At 41.1% G+C, this 23,759-nt stretch overlaps 1 protein-coding gene across 1 annotated transcript in view; it reads right to left on the bottom strand.

Annotated features, from left to right (window-relative positions):
- Positions 1 to 23,759, bottom strand: part of ATP6V0E1 (ATPase H+ transporting V0 subunit e1) — a 34,871-nt gene that overhangs the window by 2,840 nt on the left and 8,272 nt on the right. The window contains exon 3 of the mRNA XM_024753378.1: positions 6,186 to 6,315. Coding sequence (XP_024609146.1) covers positions 6,222 to 6,315 — 94 coding nt within the window. The 3' untranslated portion in view covers positions 6,186 to 6,221. The remainder of the gene's footprint in view (positions 1 to 6,185; positions 6,316 to 23,759) is intronic.

The raw sequence follows: 23,759 nt of genomic DNA on the forward strand, positions 1-23,759 counted from the left end.
AAAAAAAAAAAAAAAAAAAAAAAAAAGATAAAAATATTAAGGCTAGAATCAAGAAATCTGTTCAGGGAAGGATGATGAGTGAATATATATATTTTTAAAACAAAAAAGAAGAGGTCTCATTTTTATCTTTATTTTTTCTTTTCAGATAACTTCGCAAAATAATTCCTTCTTTACTCTCATGGTAAGGTATGTATTTATTGTAGGAGATTAACTACAAGAGGTATTTAAGCAACCTATAAAGGCCTGAATGTTTCACAATTCAAGGCAAAAACAGCAGAGCTAAATACATTTAGGAGAGAAGAGATCTCTGGGAAGCCAAGTGGCTAGGAAAGGAAGTGCAAGGACTTGCAAGCTGGACACTCAGAGAAAACATCAGAAAGAATTGAGAATGGGCGAGTGGAGACAAGAAACCAGAATGTTCGCTGAATAGTGTGTTTACTAACCGGCCTTCTACATTAATGACTGCGGTAGGGTAGTGAGGCAGGAAAAGCTAAGTAAAGCTAATTAGGTCAAGAGCATGAAAATGGTATGGCTGGAACCAGTAGGTCACGGAGGAAAGTTGTGCAGAGAGAGGCGAAGGTGGTTGGAAGGCAAACTAGGCAGGCCTTGACCACCAAGTTAGAAAGTGGGACAGAATCTGCAGACTAGTCATCCTTATCTTTTGTGGCTCATGGGACCTTTGGCGACCCTGACAAGCTGTGCTGACAACACGTTACATACAGCATTCCAAGCGGCACGTACCCATTAAAATCAGGGACCTTGGGTTTAAGAAAAAGCCCTGCTGTAGCCCACAGAGAGCTACTCAAAGTTTCTGGGGCAAGCAGGATGTGTTTCAGGAAGTGCTATGTCAGGAAGATAAACAGGGTGGTGGTTTGTAGATACCTTGAGTGTAGAGGCAGGCAGAAGTGATTAGGAGCCACTGCAGTAATTCAGAGCCGCAGTGACTGGGTCAGATAGTAGGGTCCCCGACAGAGGAACAGAGTAGACAGGCAGACACAAGTGACATAAGTGGCTCAACTGGATTCAAGGAAGAGGAGAAAGAAGCGATCGAATGGGTTCTAGGTGACAGGGAAAACTGTGACAGGCTTTTTAACCAGAAAACACCTTGCATTGTTTTAACTTTTCACAAGTATGGCTTAGTTCCAACCTCTCAACAGATCACAAACCCCTTCAGAGTCCACAGCCTCCTCTGAAATCCCCACTCAGTACTATGTACCTCGTGACACTCAAATATTTTTGGAATGCATAGAAAAACAGCTTCCTCAGGGCAGAGGCCTAATTACCAATAGTGTATAACTCTCCGGTCCAGACTTTGTAATAAAATAGAATGCCTGCCCTTTTAGGACCGCGGTAAACCATATAGGCTTATCTAAACATATCACCATGATGCGGTTAACCAACTAACTTACAGAACACTGGTCTGAAGCCATTCCAAGGAGATTCCGTACAAGCATCACACCCCCAAAGCTGCAGGAAAATGGGACATTGGAAAAACAGCAACCTTGATGTGCTAGTTCCATAAGCATCTCAGGAATCGAGGCTCTAGAGGCAGCCAAGGTTGCAGGGGACAGAGATGGCATGAACATAGTTCTTTGAAGTATTGGGTAAGATTTCCAGCCAATAAACATAATGTGCTATAACTCAGCCTATCAACATATGAAAGAAAATCATGGCAATTAAAGTGTTTAGAGTAGCAAAGGACCGGCTTGCTGTTTAACCGTGTTGTTCAGGATCAGTTCAATTTCATCTGTATAGAATTATTATTTGAAAGCTTTCATGACTGCTCCTCATTTTTCTCTGCTGAATACCATGCCTGGCTTACATCTCCTACTTTCCAAATCTGGCCTCTTAAAGAATCACATACAGAATTGAACACTTTTCCTTACCAGCTGAGGACAGGCCTAAATCTGGTTTCTGCACTCCTTTATCATCCCACAGTTGTGTAAAAGTTCAAAGTTCTAAAGGGAATTTAGCTCATTCTTTGAATTTTACCACCAAGAAAAGTGAAGTCCTGTCTTAAGAGCTCTGTTTATGGGCTTCCCTGGTGGTGCAGTGGTTAAGAATCCACCTGCCAATGCAGGGGACATGGGTTCGAGCCCTGGTCCCGGAAGATCCCACATGCTGCGGAGCAACTAAGCCCATGTGCCACAACTACTGAGCCTGCGCTCTAGAGCCCGCAAGCCACAACTACTGAAGCCCGCGTGCCTAGAGCCCGTGCTCCGCAACAAGAGAAGCCACTGCAATGAGAAGCCCGTGCACCACAATGAAGAGTAGCCCCCACTCGCCACAACTAGAGAAAAGCCCACGCATAGCAACGAAGACCCTACACGGCCAAAAATAAATACTTTTTTTTTTTTTTTTAAAGAGAGTTCTGTTTGCTCCAATGTTAGGATTAGGTTAGATTAGATCTCCTGATGTGATAACTCCATAGGACTAGAGGTACAGTACTACCACAATCACTACCTCAAACATGGAATCAATGTGACATGATGTTCACAACTAGGGCTGCCTGGCTGTGCTCTATTTCCTGCCATTCTGCTTTTAAAGGAACAACCGTTAACATAAGGGTTTCAAGCAGTCCTAGTTTGTGCTGTGGACCAGAGTGCAAACATTAGGAATTCATCATTCAGGTTACAGACACATGAAACTGAAAAGAATGGGCAAATGACACCAGATCCACAAACACAGTGTTATTCACTGTGGGCCCCATTTACTTACGGTGAGAGATGGAAATGAGGCTCAGAGAAGGTAAGTGAAAGGCAATGCTAGAATGAAGATCTCACTCTGAGAGGCCTGAGGTTCTCAGCTTTAAACCCCAATCAATACCACCTCCTAACATTCACTATAGTTAAAGAGGAAGGACATAAAACAGAACCTGATGGGGAAAAGGAGGGGGCGGGGAGGTTTTATATATATATATAAATCAGATTTTTTTTTTTAAAAAATCTATATAAAAGGGAATCAAAACCCCTTTAGGCAGGCAGAACTCTAAGGGAAAAAAACAGCTGCCTACCTATCAGGCTGGCAAAAATCCAGGCTGTGAGGAAATAGAAATTCACATACATTGTTGGTAGAAATGCAAAAATGGTACAATCCCTATAGAAGGGCATGTATTTATACCTTTAACACAGAGATTCTATTTTCAAGGACTCTAATCTAAAGAAAACTGGTAAAAATACAAAATGTCATACGCACAGGATGGCACTGTGGCTTTATCAATAATAACAAAAGACTGGAAATAATGCAAAAGGATATCAATGGCTATAAAAAGAATTAAGGAAGATCTCTATACACTGATAGGATATATTGTTCAGTGAAAAAGAGCAAGGTACAGAATAGCATATGTAATATGATATTTCTTCTGTAACAGCTGTGTGTGTCAGGGAAGGATGGATACACACACACACACACACACACACACACACACTACGTATTTGCTTATCTCTGCACAATGAAACACTGGAAGGATATAGACTTCTATGAATATAGCTTACTTAAAATTTTGACTCTGGAAATGTTTTACATATTCCAAAAAATGTAGCCAAAAAAAAGAAAAAATTACTATAAATTGAACACAAAATAAATCATCTTAACCTAACTGTATAACAAATTGATAACCACCAGAGGAAATAATTTCAAGTAACCACAGAAAACAGCATGTTGTTCTTTACAAATAAAGCAGCAAAGAAATCCTAAACTGCATTCAATAACCTAATAGTTAGTAGTTACATTGGGGTAATTTTGAAACTATTTTATATATATTATATGATAATCAAATTAAGTTACTGTCTTTAGGAGCCAAGATTTTCAGCATATGTGAATGATATTCAAGTATAAAACTGAATAAGTCAAATGAAAATCTTGTAGTGTTAAATCTGAATTAGAAATACTGACATGAACCCGTGATTTTTTTTTTCCTTTTTAAAAATCCATACTTCCTGGCTTTGTCCACTGTAAAGGCTTAGAAGCAACAACACCCCAACAGAAATGAATGCACCTAGCAATCAGATCATGGTTTATAAATACCACTTCCACTGAAAGAAAAACAGGGCCAACTGGGCTTGAGGACTGACTAGTGAACCAGGGAATCCTTTCAGTGGGAAAGTTATTAGAGGAACAGCTGATTCCAAGTCAAGAAACATACAAGAGAGGTCTGGGACACCTTGATGTTGCCAGAAAGAAAATTATCAAAGACTAATATCAAAGGAACATAGAAGCCAGTCTAGACAGGTGCCCACAGGGCCAAAGAAAGAACAACTGAACTTTATCAAAAGGATAATAAACATTTAATTGATTAAAATTGAAAAGGAAAGAAAAGAAAACCTCATTGAATACCCCAGAAGTAACTTGGGCACCAAGTTACTCACTTTGAAAACTAAAAGAGGGACTTCCCTGGTGGCACAGTAGTTAAAGAGTCCGGACACGGGTTCAAGCCCTGGTCTGGGAAGATCCCACATGCCGCGGAGCAACTAAGCCCGTGCGCCACAACTACTGAGCCCATGTGCCACAACTACTGAAGCTCACATGCTCTAGGGTCCATGCTCTGCAACAAGAGAAGACACCGCATTGAGAAGCCCGCACACTGCAACGAAGAGTAGCCCCTGCTCGCCGCAACTAGAGAAAGCCCACATGCAGCAACAAAGATCCAACACAGCCAAAATAAATAAAGTAAAAAAGAAAGAGGGCTTCCTTGGTGGCGCAGTGGTTGAGAGTCTGCCTGCTGATGCAGGGGACACGGGTTCGTGCCCCGGTCCAGGAAGATCCCACATGCCGCGGAGCAGCTGGGCCCGTGAGCCATGGCCGCTGAGCCTGCGCGTCGGAGCCTGTGCTCCGCAACGGGAGAGGCCACAACAGTGAGAGGGCCGCGTACCACAAAAAAAAAAAAGAAAAGAAAATTAAAAGAAAAAAACTAAGTGTGTATCCCACCTTTCTTATATGCTCTACATTTCAAGGTTAGTAAATAACTCTAGTTGATAAGGAAAAGTTCATCTTTTAAAAAAATATTTATTTATTTATTTATGGTTGTGTTGGGTCTTCGTTGCTACGTGCAGGCTTTCTCTAGTTGTGGCGAGCAGGGGCTTCTCTTCATTGTGGTGTGCGGGTTTCTCACTGTGATGGCTTCTCTTGTTGCAGAGCACGGGCTCTAGGCACGTGGGCTTCTGTAGTTGCGGCACACGGGCTCAGTAGTTGTGGCACGCAGGCTCTAGAGCACAGGTTCAGTAGTTGTGGTGCAAGGGCTTAGCTGCTCTGTGGCATGTGGGATCTTCCCGGACCAGGGATGGAACCCATGTCCCTTGCATTGGCAGGAGGATTCTTAAGCACTGCACCACCAGGGAAGTCCAGGAAAAGTTCATTTTTTTATAGAAATATTTCACCTAATCAAATATGGAAGTAATAACAAAAACTAGAAAATCACCATTTTTGCAATTTCTACTGCAATGCTTCATTCAGGCTAAGATCATCAATGGATACAATCACTGGATAAAGGTTGACAGAGACCTTTACACCTGGAGGGACCAGAACCCACTGATCACCTTGGCATCTCTAACGACCAGACAGCCAGACATCACGTCTCTCCTGATATAAGGCAATATGAAGTTCACAGAACCACTTAAGTACCCTTGCCAAAAAAGCTGAACCTGAATCTAGTCAAACATTTAGCGCTAACCTCCAGTTAACATAATAATGGAGACTGAAGAACAAATGAACTGACAGGCTTTCTGACTCTTGGCCAGTGAATAAATCATTCCACTACACCACTCCTTACTTCCCTGATCCTCAGAAGCAAATGAAACTTGCAATTTTGAGACCAATTTTCAAAAAGCATCTGTCTCTGTCTGTCCAAAGCATTCACAGATGCCCTTCATCTAAAATCTGTCAGCCACTTAAAGTTGCTAAATCTCAAAATACCAAGTACACATAGTCACATTCCTGATCTGTGTCCGAAAGACCACATGCAAACATAATTTATTTAACTGGCTGGGTAAGAATACAATTTAAAAGAATCTTATGGATAAATCCTTTGCTAAAAGTGAATGGCCTAAGTTCCAAATCTATTTCTGCAATTCAGATTGTGTTTGCTTTCAGCAGTCTGCCCTTGCCAAGTGTTAAAATGAGGAAAAGTCCAGGCAAACTCTAGCTGACCGATTGACAACATTGATGTGAAAGGTCAAGGGCATAGTCACCTCAATGACTGAGCACTGGCGAGCAGGTCTTCTTACTCAAGGCCAATGATGCTTGAGGTACCAGATGGTTTCATTTTTCAACTGCGGTCCAAAGAGAGGGTTGAGTTGGGCCAGAATTGCAATCAGCCAACTAAAAAAATAATGGGGGAGGAAGGACAACAGAAAGTGGTGAAATCATGTTGGAACGGGACCATTTTAAATTAGGATGAGAAAAGTGCTTTAGTAGAATTTAAATCTATTGTTCAGACCAAACCTTCAACACACTTAAAGTTCATAAAGCACACTGTGCTAATGGAAGCATGTCTTGTAAGAAAAGCCTTCACAGAACACACCCTCCCTTCATCTGATACATTACTGACAAAGCAGTGAGGCTTCATCATAGTATGTCTCTGTCTTTTCTCTCATTTTCTTAATTCCCTGTCCAAGTAGTCAAGATTTCCTGAATTCATATGATATCGTCACCTCAGAGTGTTTTTGCCTAATCTCAGTTTATCATCATCACAACTTCTGGGCTCAGGAAAAATCAGTTTACTTTACTTTATCCATTCTCCAAATGCTAAGACCCACAACCAAAACGACACATCCAGTTTTACTGGTATAGCCAAGGTGAAATTTCAGCCCACTGTCTCCCAATTAGACTATATCACTTGAGCACCCCTTCTCTCATCACCATCACCACTAAAACGTGTTACATATCTTTTGGGCAGTAGTGGAGCTGAACCAAATGGGCATCTAACTCCCCCTGCTTACTTCAGATCTAAGTAACAAGGTATTCCTCTGTATCACAGACCGATTATGGAGGAAGTATGATGGTGTTACATATGTACCTCAGGGTCGGAAGTGCAAAACAGTACATAGCCAAAACTGTCTTTAAAGTTTTCTTCTACTGCTCACAAAGTTCTGAATAAATGGTTTTGTATCTGATATGGGAATTCATATACTCAGTGAAGTTTGAGAATCACTGAACTGAGACCAAAGCAAAGAACAAAAAGAAAGACAGTAAAAGATTTGCAAATCATATATCTGATAAGGGGCTAATATCCAACATATATAAAGAACTCGTACGGCTCAAGAGAAAGACAGCAAATAAACAGCTGGCTATTCAAACCATTCCATGTTTTACTTTATTAAACCAATATTTAATGAGCACCTGCCAGGCTCCAGGCCCCAGCAATACAAAGGAGAAAATGAAATGCTACTGTCCTCACAAAGCTTACGGAATGTAATGTCAGGAAGGAAATAAAGTGAGGCGAAGGAAGAGAGAATGATGGAGGTAGTACTCCTTTGATGGGGTGGTCAGGAAGGCCTTTCGAAGAAGTTACCGCTTCAGGCGAGCACAGAATGAAGCAGAACACACAGTGCCTTTAATTCCTATTCAAAATATATGAGTTTTTATTTAAATTAGAAATTAGAATTGCTCTCATCTGGGGGGAGGGGGTCTGGTAAACAGGCCCAGACTCCATCCACTACTGATCTTGGAGGATGGATTTTAGCATCATAATCTGATACCGCTGTCCTCTCTGCATGGGATACAGAGAACTGCTCTCTAAGGGAAAGGAGCTACCCTGCCTCAGCTATCCTGTAGTCTCCTTCTACAATTTTAGGACTTTAAATTCCCCTAGAAGAGGGGAACTAGCCAAACGCAACCATTATCTGGCTGGATCTCTTTTCTTCCATTTGCTGTAATATTTAGAACTCTTCCAATAAAAGGATCGAAAAGCTGATTCTGATCACCAATGATCAGACTGCTGGAGAATCTAGCAGCGACAGCAGCTTCACCTACAGAAACAATGTACCCGCCCCTCCCCACCCCAGCCCAACAGAAGGTGGTTCTGTGACAGGAAACGTGACACCTGAGGACATCCAGCCAAGACAGCTACCTCAAGCTGACTCACTTTATAAACAAAAAATTCAGATGAGACTCTCTGATCTGTCCTTAGAACTACAACATTTGACGCAAACAAAATACCCATACTTGTAGTTGAGGTTTAACATCTACCTGAAAAAAAGAAAGAGAAGGGGAGCACAGGCAGACACACTGAAGAGCTGTGACTGCAGTGAACAGTAATGGTGCAGAGCTGAGAGTCATGGAAAATTCCACACAGACCCAGGACTTTCCCGATCCCAGCAGGCAATGGAAGCAGACAGTACAAACAGTCGTCCGTCCTTTCAGGACAGACTGAAATACTGGCCAGTGCTTAGAAATGCTAAATAAAAAATACGTTAGAGCCTCGCCTCTGTCTCCTCTCGTTACCAAAAATGTTTAATACTGAATAAAAACACCATCTCCCAGTACTTTGTACGATGTGGGATAGCGATGCTTCTGAATTCTGACTTCACATTACAATCACCCAGGGAGCTTTAAAAAAAAAAAAATGATGGTAGACTTCACAAATGATCTTTCTTTTAATTCTCCCACAACATGGTTAAGGAAACTGAGGCAGAGAGAGGTGAAATGATTCGCCTGTGGTCACAACACTAGTTAGGTGGTAGCAGCTCCTGAACCCAAAATCAGGTCAGACTAATGTTCTTACAAAAGTTACCTTCTGTACAAAAGTTACCTTCTGAAATATTTTAACTGACAACAGTTCAGAAAGCATCAATCAGTTTAGCTAAATCTAAACTGTCTGGGAGTTAAGGAAACAAAGAATCCATCTGCTAACTATAGATGAAGTCCATCATGAGCCTTTGGTACCTGAGGTAAAGAAGAAATATCCAGAAGCAAGAACGAAGTCCACTCTGCTTGCTCAGATCAGTATTCGGAAACTTTTTTGAATTTAATTTTACGTACTATTTTTAATGTTTCAAATCAAATGAAACATCTTACTTAAAACAACAACAACAAACCGAAGTTCAAGAAAATTCCTTGGGAAACAGCCCAGGTCAGTTCATTTGAAATGTCCTGGAGGAAATTCACCCCTCTAACCAGATGAGCTCTTCGTCTGCCCTTCTGATTACTGCCTGACTTCAGATTTTTCTTTAAAGCTGATAAACAGTGAGGAGAACTGGAAGGAGGAAAAAAAAAAAATCCACTCTGAATTGATGGAAGTGGGTGGAGAAAGAGATCATATTCCAATGAATCTATTATTTCACATGTCCAAGAAAACAGAACTAAATGTACTCTTCATATTTGCCCAAACTGTTCCACATGTCTCCACAACCTGAAGTCCAGCCTAATAACTAACCTGAGCTTATTCAAACTACCGAGGCAGCTATGGCACAGTAACATCTTTCAGAGAACTGAAGAGCTGGAATGCACCAGAGGTCAAGTTCACGGTCCTCATTTTAACAGCAAAGAAACTATGTCCTAGGGAGCTTAATACTCCCATAGCGAATCAGGGATAGAGCTGGAAAGGGAAACCAGGACTTCTGAGTCCCTGATACCAGGCTGCTTCCATGGGGTATTAAGGATGAAACACATCAGGCAGCCTAGGAGTTCCTCTTTTATTCCACAATCATTTACCAATGCCATGCTCCATCGTCAGGCCCTAAGGATGCTCAGAGGAATCAGCTGAGGGGCCAACCCCCCCCACCCTGCCCCCAGGGGCTCATGAGCTTGTGAGAGACAAACCAAGGGTGGGGGCAGAGTATGCTCTGGAAGAGAGAGGCAGAGGGTACTTCATCTACAAACACTCCTGGCCACTTATCTTGAGCTCAGCTCTTGGTTATTAGAATTCTTCAAGCATAAAATACGTCCTCCCCACAGAAAAGGCTATATACCGAGCTCTCTCAAATCCTGCTTTGTTCTTTTGTTCCACATTCAGATATGAGAACAGGGAACAGAGGCATGGTTACTTCCCAGTGATGCACAGGTCAAGCGGATAACTGCTCAGCTTCCCTGCTGGAATAGGGAAGTCCGGCTAGAACTTCTGATCTGCTGTCCCTCCAGTGAGGGCCATGATAGGAGTAACCTCTATCACCTCCTTAAGAAACAGCAGAGAAGTGACTTGCCCTGTCTCTACCGAGATGACCTCTGTCAAATATCCTTATCCCAATCCAATGACGCAAATTCTTTCAAGGGCAGCAGTGTTATTATACACTATTAGAAAATATGGGATTCAGTATTAGACAGGGCTGGATTTTAATTTTAACTACATCAAATATTAGTGGAGTGACTCCAAGCAAGTGAGCTTACAACCCCGAGCCTCAGTTTTCCCTTTTGTAAAAGGAAGATAATAATCCCTGCCTCAAGATACTAAGAATTAAAGGAGGGACCTCCCTGGTGGTCCAGCGGTTAAGACTCCGCACTCCCAATGCAGGGTGCCCGGGTTCAATCCCTGGTCAGGAAACTAGATCCCGCATGCTGCAACTAAGATCCCATATGCGGCAACGAAGATCCCGCGTGCCACAACTACGAGCTGGCACAGCCAAATAAATAAGTAAATATATATAAAAAAAAAGGGCTTCCCTGGTGGCACAGTGGTGAAGAATCCGCCTGCCAATGCAGGGGACACGGGTTCGAGCCTTGGTCCAGTTAGATCCCACATGCCGCGGAGCAACTAAGCCTGTGCACCACAACTACTGAGCCTGTGTGCCACAACTACTGAAGCCTGTGCACCTAGAGCCCATGCTCTGCAACAAGAGAAGCCACCACAATGAGAAGCCCATGCACCGCAACAAAGAGTAGCCCCACTCGCCACAACTAGAGAAAGCCCAGGCACAGCAACAAAGACCCAACGCAGCCAAAAATAAATAAATAAATTTATATTAAAAAAAGAATTAAAGGAATAATATATGAAAGTGCTCCGTGTAGTAGCTGACAAACAGGTGTTCAATAAATACTACTTATTCCTTCTCTTTCTCTGTGATACAGCTAAAAATGCATTCAAGCCACAGAATGAAATACAACCTATTTTACTTTACAAAGGAGTTTCTCATGCTGCACTGAGTCATGCTCATCTCCACCTCCTCTCCCGCCCCCACCTGCTCTGCAGTAGGCAGAATTCTAAGATGTTGCTCAAAACTCCCATCCCCTTGCGTACACACCCTGTATAAACAGGGGATGGTGGATATGTAGGGACAGTCACTGCAGTGATTAGATTATAAGATACGGCTGGCTTGACAGAGAAAGACAAATACTGTATATCACTTACATGTGGAATTTAAAAAATAAAACAAACTAGTGAATATAACAAAACAGAAACAGACTCACAGATATAGCGAACAAACTAGTGGTTACCAACGGGGAGAGGAAGGGAGGAGGGGCAATATAAGGGTAGGGAATTAAGAGATACAAACTATTATGTATAAAATTAGCTACAAGGATGTATTGTACAACACAGGGAATACAGCAAATATTTTATAATAACCTTTAAACATTGTGAATCACCATGTTGTACACCTGAAACTTACATAACATTATTCATTAAGTATACCTCAAAAAAAAAAAAAGATACAGCTGGCTTTAAGGGAAATTTCCATCAACAGATGTATGGATAAAGAAGATGTGTGCGTGCGCGCGCACACACACACACACACACACACACACACACACTCTGGAATACTACCCTGCCATAAAAAGGAATGAAAATGCCATTTGCAGCAATATGGATGGGCCTAGAGATTACTATACGAAGTAAGTCAGACGGAGAAAGACAAATATCATATGATATCACTCATATGTGGAATCTAAAAAAAATGATACAAAGGAACTTATTTATAAAACAGAAACAGACTCACAGACATAGAAAACAAACTTATGGTTACCATAGGGAGAAGGGGAGGGATAAATTAGGAGCTTGAGATTAACAGATACACACTACTATATACAAAATAGATAACCAGCAAGGACCTACTGTACAGTACAGGGAACTATATTCAATATCCTGTAATAACCTATAATGGAAAAAAATCTGAAAAAGTATATATATGTGTGTGCATATATATATGTATATGTATAACTGAATCTCTTTGCTGTACACCTGAAACACTGTAAAGCAACTATACTTCAATTAAAAAAAAAAAGAAAGAGAATTTACCCCGAGTGAGCATGACCTAATCAGGTGAGCTCCTAAAAGGGACAGGGCTCTTTCTGATGAAGGCCATTTGGAGTGCATGTATCACTTATTAATTCATTGCCAACCATCTTGCAACGCACCCTTTAATATGTGCTCTGTAATAAAAAACTGAATCCCTTTTTCTCCTTTAAAGTGAGCACGATGTTAAGCTTTCTCAGTAGAGGTAGCTGGAGGGACATAGCATGGGCTAGAATTTGGGGGAGTGGGTATGAGGACATTTGGTGGAATCTGCACAGGCTCTGGCCCAGAACATGGCTGCTCTTTGTTCTAGAGACTTGGCCTGGAAATAACCTTTCTGCAGCCCTCTCGACATGAAAACCAGAGCCCCTACCTGGCCTACATGCTTTGAAGTCCTCCTGATCACACTGGCACAAGAATTCCCACTACCTGGCCACTGATCTCTCCAGCCTGCTCTGCTACCTGCACTTAGAGCGTGGCCAACTGCTTGCCCAGCAACTCCAGACCAACTCCAGCCTGGCCAAACTAATGAACTTCTCTGCTATCTGGTGGGCTGAACTACACCTTCTCCAACAAGGTCTGAATTCTTTCCAAGTTTGTCCTTGCTTGGGTACTCTCCCTGAGCCCTAGGGTACCATATGGAGTTTCCTTCTATCTTATAGTAACTCTTCTGCCATAGTGAATAATTATGTTAAACTTCCTGTGTTTAATCTATTGTGTGGTTGCTACCTACTTATTGGACCCAGACTGCTACAGGATGAGGAGGATTTGACACAAAGGAAGATTCTCTCTTGCTAGCTTTGAAGATGGAGGAGCTACATGGCAAGGAATGTGAGTGTCATTTAGGAGCTGAGAGCAGCCCCCAACTAATACCCAAGCCAAGGAAATGGGACCTCAGTCCTACAACCACAAGGAACTTAATTCTGCCACAGCCATGGGAGTTTGGAAGAGGACCCCAAGCTCCAGATGAGAAGGCATAAACTTACTTTCCATTAACCTGATGCCAACTGTATCTCTTCTATGGCCCTTGCACTACTACAATACAAAAATAGGAATATGCCCTATTTTTGCCAGCTCTAAAGTTGAATCATCTTTTCCTTTCTTTTCTCCATACTTTCTATACTAGGCCTTCCAGCTCAAATTCTCTTATCTGCCAAATTATAAATGAAAAGATTATATGGTCAGAGTAAGAAAAATAAACTTTTAATATAGTAGGTAATAGATATAGTAGATAATCGATAATATAGTAGATAATAATATCTAGAGGTACCTAGATTTCCTTTCCACTATCAACAGTCAAGACATCCAAATATTTTACATGAATCCATGAGAGAAATATAAGCAAGTCTCAGAGCAAAAAACTAAGTGAAGGCAAGTACCCAGAGAGGAAAATAAAGTGACTACAGGTTGTGTTCCATACTTTGAGAGCATAACTAAACCAGATTAACTTCAGCTTTTATTTTCAGACATCGAAGGGCATGAAAAACGGTAGACAAAACCCAGCGCCCACTGAAGGTAGAAAGTCTAATGAAAGTTTCACCCACACACCGCAAAAAAGCTAAGACCCCAAAGGGTTCTGTCTCAAGATAAGGAAAAATCAAACGACCCCCTTAAGTGGAATGCTAGGAAAATCAACTGTCTCAAATACAAACACCAAGAAGGAAGGAGAAAAACACTGCCATTGAGAACTGGTCTTCATGAAGGTTTGCCAACTACATGGTTTTAAAAAAGAACATACCAAGAATTTTACTTAATTTAATGCCACACTCATGATGGCCTTAGGCACCTGGCAGAAGCAATGTAAATACTTTCTGGAAGAGCCCACCCTCATACCAGGCCCCCAAGAAGTCATACATATAAAACTATAGGGAAAACAGAGAATTCCCTGGTGGTCCAGTGGTTAGGATTCTGCACTTTCATTGCCGAGGGCCCAGGCTCAATCCCTGGTAAGGGAACTAAGATCCTGCAAGCCGTGTGGCACAGTCAAAAGAAAAAACTCAAAAACACACTACAGGGAAAATGGACAGATGGCAGTCAAATATAACTAAATGCATATGGAAACAAGACACCATGAGTGAGAGACAGAAAAGAGCAGACACAAACCTGAAGAGACTTCAGATAATGGAATGATCAGATACGCACTAAAAATAAACTGTCTACTATGTTTTAAGAAATAAGATACACTTAAAACACATGCAGGGAGAAAGAAAGAAGGAGGAAAGGGAGGGAGAGGGGGAAGGAGAGGATAGGGAGGGAGAGGGGGAAGGAGGGGATAGGGAGGGAGGGAAAACAAAACTATAAAAGCAGCAAAAAGAACTTCTATAGAAATGAAAAATATAATACCTGAAAATAAAAAAAGTCAACAGGTAAAGTTCTGGTTCTGGTAGTAGCAGAGTGGCTTATATCAGACGCATTCTATAGATAGTAATTATAAACTCTGAACAAAATATGAAAAACAACTAACTGATGGTACTAAAGAGTGCCCAAAGCAGGTAGAGACTAGAAGGGATTCAATCCTTGAAAGAAGGAAGTTTTATACAGCATTTCCCCTGAGGACACTGTCCAGTCCGTGTGAAGCTCTAGCAAAACCCTGCAGTCTTATTGGCTTGAGGTATCAACAGATGAAGTTCAGAGCTGCCAGCAGTTAGAAATTAAGAGGGGAAACCACAAAAAGAGATGTGTCACAAAGGGGAGCCCCAAAACCTGTGTATAAATTCCCCTTAACTCCTTGGCTCATCCTTGAACCATGAATGCAAATGCCAAGGACTGGTGGAAAACACCCAGAAGGCCGAAAAAACAGAGCAGAGATTTCCACTGCTGCGTACAACAGCGAAAGAGAACTTGGAGTCTGAAGTTAGAGGGGCTTGGTAAACACCTCAGACTTTCCACTGAAACCTCAGAAGGGCCACATCTTAATGGAGAACTCACTCTAAGGGCAAAAACTGAAATAGATCTGCCCAACGAAGTGTAAAACCAACCCTCCACAGGTTTAAGGTGATCAATTAATAATTTAACCATTTGTTAGAAAAAATTTATCGTTTTTCAGAGGAACAAAGTAGAATCCAGAATGTCTATCATCTACAATATCTAGCATTTAGTAAAAAACACACATGCAAAAACCCCAAGAAATGTAATCAACAATCAAGGACAAAGGAATCCAAAATGACACAGACGATCAGTTAAAAGGTAATGTCTCTAAAGTAGGTGTGGCCTGCAAATGGCTATGTACTAGAGGGCAAGGAGCTGGAGTTCTATCTGAGGAAAATCAAGGCCCAGAAAAGCAAAGAAATCCTCCTCCTTCTTATGTTAGCTCATGTAACAAAGGTGTTTATTGATCTAAAACAAACTCAAAACAAAACAGCATTATAAGTATGGTTAAGGACTTAAAAGAAAAATTGGCTATAAAGAATGAACAGATTGGGAATCTCAGAAAATAAGTTAAAACTTTAAAAAAGAACCAAATGGAAATTCTAGAACTAAAAAGTGTAATATATGAACTGAAAAATATTTGGATGGATTTACCAGAGGATTGGAGATGACAGAAATAGTGAACCTGATGAGAAAAACAGAACCTATCCAATCTGAAGAAACAGGGAAAAAATATTGGAAAAAAAAATCAAACAGTCTAACATAGGTGGAAGTGTAGTCAGTCTCAGAAGGAGAATGAATAGAGCAAAAAGAAAAAAAAGTAGACTATAGGCTGAAATTTTCTCAAATTTGGTGGAAAACATTAACTTAAAGATCCAATAGCTCAGCAAACCCAATCAGAATAGATTCAAAGAAAACCACACCTATGCACATCACAGTGCAACTATGCTGAAAAGCAAAGATAAAGCGAAAATCTTGATAACATCCAGAGGACAAAGAATGCATAAAGAACAATTATTCAAATTACAGCCAGTCCTCAACAGAAACAATGGAGACCAGAAGATAATGGAAGAGCACCTTTAAAGTGGTCTGAAAGAAAAAGAAATCTTGTCAGCCCAGAAAAAAATCCTTCAAAAATGAAAGTGAAATAAAGACATTTTCAGATAAACAAAACTGAGGGAATTTGTAGTCAGACCTATCCTGTAACAAATATTAAAGGACGTTCTTCAGGCTGGAAATCCAATCTACAAAAGGAAATGACAAACTTAAAAAATGATAAATATGTAGGCAAATACAAAGGACTTTTTTCTCTTAATTTCTTTATAAGACATATGATTCTTTAAAAATTGTAACACTGTAGTAAGGGTTTTACAACATATAAAGATGTAAAAGATATGATAAATAGCACAAGGATGGGGAGTAAATGGAATCACATTGTTGCGAGATTGTTACATTTTACCTGAAATGGTTCAATATTAACTCTAGATTGTGAAAAGTTAAGAATGCATGTTGTAATCTCTAGAGCAACATTAAAAAAGAAAAATACAAAAAAATAAAGGGAAAAAAAAGAAAAATACAAAAGTATAGCTAAATGCCATTGGAGGAATTAAAACAGAATACTCAAAATATTCAATTAACCTAAAGAAAGGCATAAAAGGACAGAGGAACAAAAAAAGAGTTGAGACAAACAGAAAACAATTAACAAAATAGTGAACCCAAACCTAGCTATATCAATAGTTACATTAATTGTATAAGGAATATCCATTTGGCAAAAGGCAAAGACAGTCAGAATGGATAAAAAAGTAAAAACAAACCACCTACTGTCTTCGAAAAGGCACATTCTAAATATAAAGACACAGATACAATGAGCATAGGAAAGGTGGTACGGTTATTGATCAAAGTAAAAACTGAGTTAAGGAGTATTACCAAGGATAAAGATTGATATCTTATTAATATAATAACAGAAATGTCAATTCATCAAGAAGACATGACAATCATATATATGCATGCTCCTAATAACAGAGCTTCAAAACATATGAAGCAAAAAAAGGATCTTTCTTTTAAGAAGAGAAATAGAAAAATCCACAATCATAGCTGGTGATTTTAACACCCTCTCTCAGTAATTAATAAAAGCAGACCAAGGGCTTCCCTGGTGGCGCAGTGGTTGAGAATCCGCCTGCCAATGCAGGGGACACGGGTTCGAGCCCTGGTCTGGGAGGATCCCACATGCCGCGGAGCAACTAAGCCCGTGTGCCACAACTACTGAGCCTGCGCTCTAGAGCCCGTGCTCCGCAACGGGAGAGGCTGCAACAATGAGAGGCCCGCAAACCGTGATGAAGAGTGGTCCCCGCTCGCCGCAACTAGAGAAAGCCCTCGCACAGAAACGAAGACCCAACACAGCCAAATAAATAAATAAATAAATAAAATTAAAAAAAAAAAAAAAAGCAGACCAAGACAAATCAGTAAGGACAAAGAAGATTCGAACAACCTTGACCTGATGTTTACAGAACACTCTACCCAACAACTGGAGGATATACATTCTTTTCAAGTGCACATGGAATGGTTATCAAGATAAGACCATATGCTAAGCCATAAAATACATCCCAATTTCAAAAGACTGAAATCTTACATAATATACCTTCTGATAAGATACCTAGAAAGGTGCCAAATATGTGGAAATTAAACACCACAATTCTGAAAATGAAAATACAGCATCATCAAAATTTGTAGGGTCTAGGTAAAGTGATGCTTAAAGGGAATTTTATGGTATCAAACACTTACATTTAAAAAGAAGGAGGGATGGACTTCCCCGGTGGCGCAGTGGTTAAGAATTTGCCTGCCAATGCAGGGGACATGGGTTCAATCCCTGGTCTGGGAAGATCCCACATGACGTGGAACAACTAAGCCCGTGCACCACAACTACTGAGCATGCACTCTAGAGCCTGCGAGCCACAACTACTGGGCCCACACACCACAATTACTGAAGACTGCATGCTCTAGGGTCCATGTGCCGCAACTACTGAGCCCACGTGCTGCAACTACTGAAGCCCGTGTGCCTAGAGCTTGTGCTCCGCAACAAGAGAAGCTACCGCACCGCAACGAAGAGTAGCCCCCGCTTGCCACAACTAGAGAGAAAAGTCCACACACAGCAACGAAGACCCAATGCAGCCCACACACAGCAACGAAGACCCAATGCAGCCAAAAAATTAATTAAATTTAAAATAAAACAAACAAAAAAAATAAAACAAAATAAAAATAATAAAAAGAAGGAGGGACTTCCTTAGTGGCACAGTGGTTAAGACTCCGTGCTCCCAATGTAGGGTGCCCGGGTTCGATCCCTGGCCAGGGAACTAGATCCCACATGCATGCCACAACTAAGAGTTCACATGCCACAACTAAGGAGCCCACAAGCTGCAACTAAGGAGCCCGCCTGCCACAACTAAGACCAGGCACAACCAAATAAATGAATTTAAAAAAAAAAAAAGGGAAGTTTAAATCAATGCTCTTAGTTTCCACTTTAACAGCCTAGAAAAAAAGAGCAAGTTAAACCCAAAGTAAGGAGAAGGAAACAAAGAAAAGAGAACTGAAATAAATGAAGAGATATACCATGTTCATTATCAGAAGACTCAATATTGTTTGCTCTCTCCAAACTTATCTACAGATTCAACACAACCCCAATTAAAATTTCAACAGGTTTTTTTGTTGTTGTTGAAACTGACAAGTTGATTCTAAAATGTATATGGCTATTTTAGAATAGCCAAAATAAACTTGAAGAACAAACAGAGGACTTACATTTCCTGATTTCAATATAAAGCTATAGTAATCAAAAGAGTGTGGTATTATCATAAGGCTGGACAAACAGATCAATGAACAGAATAGACAGTCTGTAAATAGACTCACACATATATGGTCAAACCATTTTGAACAAAGATGCCAAAGCAATTTAATGGAGAAGGGCAAGTCTTTTCAACAAATGGCGCAGTGACCACCATATCTTTGTTTACCTCAATTTTTGCCGGAAAAAAATTTTCCAGACCTCCTAGGACCATCTAATATGACCCAAATCCCATTCCCAGACTGCTCTGCTCTTCTCAACACTCGATCCAACTTCGCTCCCTTTTGTTTCTCCCAAACCCTTGCACTGTGTTCTCTGTAACTTGGTCAGTTATCTGCCACTCATACCTTCTATTCTCGCACTTCCCCAACTCCAGCATCACTGAAGCCGGGCTCCCCCCTGAGGCTCTCTCAAGCTGAGAAGGCTGCTTATTCTTACAACAGACAGCTCAGGCTTTGGCAATGGCATCAATAACTTCTTTGCTCCCTCTGCTGCCTGCAGACAATTCTCTCCCACTCTCATGAAGAACTGCCTTCTGCTTGGGTATGCGTGCCTACTGACTTTACTACCCTCTCATTTGTCCCAGTCACTCCCCCTTATTTGACAAAGGAGGCTTGAGTTTGCCCTTTGCTGGCTCTTCCTCATCTCTACAACACCTAAATGTTGGCATTCCTCAGGTTTGGCCCTAACCTCTCTTCTCTTCTCTCGCCATCCTTCCCTTTGGTCAGGTTTCTCCACCTTAGCACTACTGACATCTGGGGCTGCATAATTCTGCACTGGGGGGAGGAGGGCTGCACTGTGCAGCGTAGGATGTTCAGCAGCATCCCTGGCCTCTACCTACTGGATGCCAGCCTCATAGAAAACCACTGTCTTAGGCAATTACATGCACTCGTATGGCCTCCAATCTCTCTTCTTATATCCAGTTTCCTATTTGATATCTCTTAGAAGGCTCACAGGCATCTCAATCTTCGCACGAACTCAACTGAAGTTTTGTTTTGAAATTTGTCCTGTCCCAAGTCTTCACCATCTTGGTAAATGGCCCAATCCAGAAACCAAGGACCCACCGCTGATTCCTCCCACCTCCTCCACCTGCAGGACCAATAAATTCTACTCTCAAATGGGTTCTCAAATCTGTGCACCCCCTTTATCTTCACTATCACCACCTCAGACCAAACCACAAAGATTCCTCACCTGAATGAATGCCGTAACCTCCTAACTTGTGGCCCTGCTTCCACTCTGGCCTCCAAGCAGTCTGCTCTCCACAGAGCAGCCAAAGTGGTCATCTGACCAAATCACTCCGTTATTTAAAATCTGAAAAGATTTCCTATCCACTTAAAATAAAACCTAAACCCCAAGCCCATAAAATCCTACACGACCTGGCCCTCACCTAAATCCCAAACCTACCACTCCTCGCCTCACTATTAAACCCCATCACACTACCCTCCCAGAACATTCCAAGCTCCTTACCTCTCAGTGCCTTCGTGTTTGCAGAAGACCGGGCCTCCAGCTGCCCCCATGGCTGACTCCTCCTCCAACAGGCTTTCTGTGAGCGCTCTCAATAAACCCTCCCTCCCTCCCACCCCTTCACTGTTCTCTATCACAGCACCCTGTTTGGCTCCTTAAAGCACCTTCTCACCTTGTCTACTACAAATCAAGAACAACTTTGCTGCTACTGTAGTTAACCTGCCTGTCTGACTCCCTTCACTGGACTGTCACCTCTAGGAGGGCAGGGACGTGGTTCTCTATCACAAACCCAGGAACTGGCACAGAGTAGGTATTCTACGAAATGCTTACTGGTTGAATTCTAGGGGAAGATGGGTAACAAAGCTGTGGAACAAACAGACAACTATAAATGAGAGATACAAACAGAAAAACCCACGAAGGCAACAAGCAAATTAGCTAAAACAGAACATGGCTTCCTCTGGCTATCCACCTGAGTTCCAAGCTGAAAGGAGGAAGGGCAGGAGGACTTCATATCTCAGGAACAAATTTAATTTTAATTACCCACTGTTTTCCAGGACTGATGCCGCTATTTCCTTTTATTAGCAGACATCACCAAACAAGACAGGAGAGAGACACACAAAAATTACCAATCTATGGAGAGACAAGACAGACATTTCACCTACGCCAAACACATTTCCTGTCTGAAGGAGCTTCAAAGCTGGAGGTGAAGACAGACCCCATCAACCAGCTAACAGAAGGTCATATACAGGCGCTTCTACTGGCCAAAGGTGAGACAATTTGAACACCAAAGGGATACTAATTATACTGGACTGAAATACATCAAATATGTTTAATTGTATCAGATCATAATGATCCTAACACAAAACAAAAATCATTACTCACCACTGGAAGATGCTAAGGAAACAATTTATTATTTTGAAACAGGTAAGCAGAGGGAACAGCACACATATATCCTAGCTTTCCCCTGTGAACCGTTTTTCAGTTATTTGAATAACAAAATACTTGATGAAGTACATCTTTATGGACATATTCTAGCTAATGAATAAATAAGAAGTTATAGAAATAGAACATCATCAGTGATGCCAACAACACAAAGAAAAATCAGACGTGATGTACCCCTGATGAAAATATCAACACCATTTATAAAACAGACTTAACAAAAAATTGAACCTGAATGTGATCTAGCCCCTAAGTATGACTACCAATTTACAGGAAATACAGAAGAAAGAGGATTATGTTAAATGACACCATGGGTATGCAGTTAATAAGACACAGACTCTGGAAAACTATGGGGCAAACAATCTGGGGTTTTTTCTATTAAAATATGCCAGGAAAAAAAGAGATTTGGAGAAGAAACCAATAGAGACTTGAAAGACACATCGTTAATCGCAATGCAGGGTCTTTATGAGCACCTTCATTCAAACAAACTGTAAAATAAATACATAAATAAAGTATATGAGACAACTACAGGAATTTAAATGATATTTGATGATATAAAGGAATTAACTTTTTTTGTGTGATAATGGTTTGGGACTATACTTGAAAAAAGAACGATTACCTTTTAGAGATATACATATATTGAAACATTTACAGATAAACTGATGGCTGGGATTTGCTTCAAAAAAAATCTGGGGTGGAAAGGGAAAGTGTGTGGGGATTTAACAAGATTGGCCATGAGTTGATAAATTTTTCAACATGGATGACAGACACGTGAAGGTTCACTTATTACATTATTCTACTTTTGTAGAGAGCATACAGTAAGTTTTAAAAGTCCAAAAACAGAAAGCTTAAAAAACAAAACAAAGCATGCTATAGTAAAGAACATTCTAGAAACTGACTAGCTGTGGGTACTTGGTGGGAAACCAAAGTGAAGAACCCTGGCCCTGGGAGGTAATCATGTCCTGTCTCCAAACTGGCTCTAGAGGCAGGACCGAAGCAAGGTTGGGCTCAACTGTGTATCTGCAAATTCCTAGACACTTAGGGGAAAGTGTCTGAAAGCTGTGCAGGTCCTGTGTGATGGGCAGTATTAGGGGGCTGGAGAAGTGAGTGAGGCGGACTCGTTTGGGGGCCACAGAGTAGGGGTTTGGGAGAATGAGTAGATGAGGAAACCTCTTTGGGAAGTGATTGGCGACTTCACTGGCTCTCTGTTTTGCTGTCTGTCTCCCCTCCCTAAAGAGGGCAGGGAGGGGACTTCCCTGGTGGCACAGTGGTTAAGAATCCGCCTACCAATGCAGGGGAGACGGGTTCGAGCTCTGGTCCGGGAAGATCCCACATGCCGCAGAGCAACTAAGCCTGTGCACCACAACTACTGAGCCCGCGAGCCACAACTACTGAGCCCGTGCGCCGCAACTACTGAAGCCTGCATGCCTAGAGCCTGCGCTCCGCCACAAGAGAAACCACCGCAATGAGAAGCCTGTGCACCGCAACGAAGAGTAGGCCCCTGCTCACCACAACTAGAGAGAGCCCACGCGCAGCAACGAAGATCCAACACAGCCAAAAATAAACTAAAAATATAAATGAATTTATTTAAAAAAGAGGGCAGGCAGAATATTTCTGCTATATATCCAGTGCCTGGTACACAGTAGGTTCATTATAGTACTATTAGTATATATTATTATTAACAATAAATAAGTTGAGTGAATGAACTCTAATAAGGCCCAATAAAATGAATGCTACAAAGGCAATGTAAGCAAACTGTGCTTACAAGTAACATATAGTTCTTTGAATTAAAATAATTTATTTTTAAAAATCGCTGATAATACTATATTTTTCTTATCCTTTGTTATAAGTTTTCACACACAGCATCTTATTTAAAAATTTACCAAACCACACTACAACATAATCAGGCCAAATATTATTCAGCCTAGCAGAACCAAGGTCTCCTGGTCTCCTAGTCAACATTTTTTTTTCCTATATCACTCTGCTGGTAAGATTTACAATTAGTCAAGAGCTAAAGATACAGCATGTTTTCCAAGAAGCAATTGTACCTTCACAATACAACACTAAATTTCTACTTTACCCCTAGGATGTGAGTTTTGTAACTCTGGGTAAGCTACAACATAGCCCGACATTAACAACTAACCAAAGACCAAGAGAAAGTATAGAATAGTAACTAAAAGGCCTGTATGCTTAAGAAACAAAAGTGATCTTGTGCCTTAGAGAGGAAACCAGATGTAGAGCATTCAGACTTTACTCTGCTGAGCTAGCAACACAAGCTGGTTGTACTGGCAGAGATCCTGATTTATTCAGAGCTCAAACACGGTTCGGCTGGCGGAATCTAACCTTGAACTAGAACAAACTGGAAGGAGGGAAAAAGTGCCACAAAGAGAAGGCAATTCAAAAGTCTATGAATGTATTTCAAAACATGACTTTGTTTAGGAAATCTAGTTTCTTTAGGGGTGTCTTAATTGCAAATGAAGTATTTTCAAGAAA

Source organism: Neophocaena asiaeorientalis, unplaced genomic scaffold, assembly GCF_003031525.2.
Source record: "Neophocaena asiaeorientalis asiaeorientalis breed wild unplaced genomic scaffold, Neophocaena_asiaeorientalis_V1.1 scaffold268, whole genome shotgun sequence".
Classification (NCBI taxonomy): domain Eukaryota; kingdom Metazoa; phylum Chordata; class Mammalia; order Artiodactyla; family Phocoenidae; genus Neophocaena; species Neophocaena asiaeorientalis.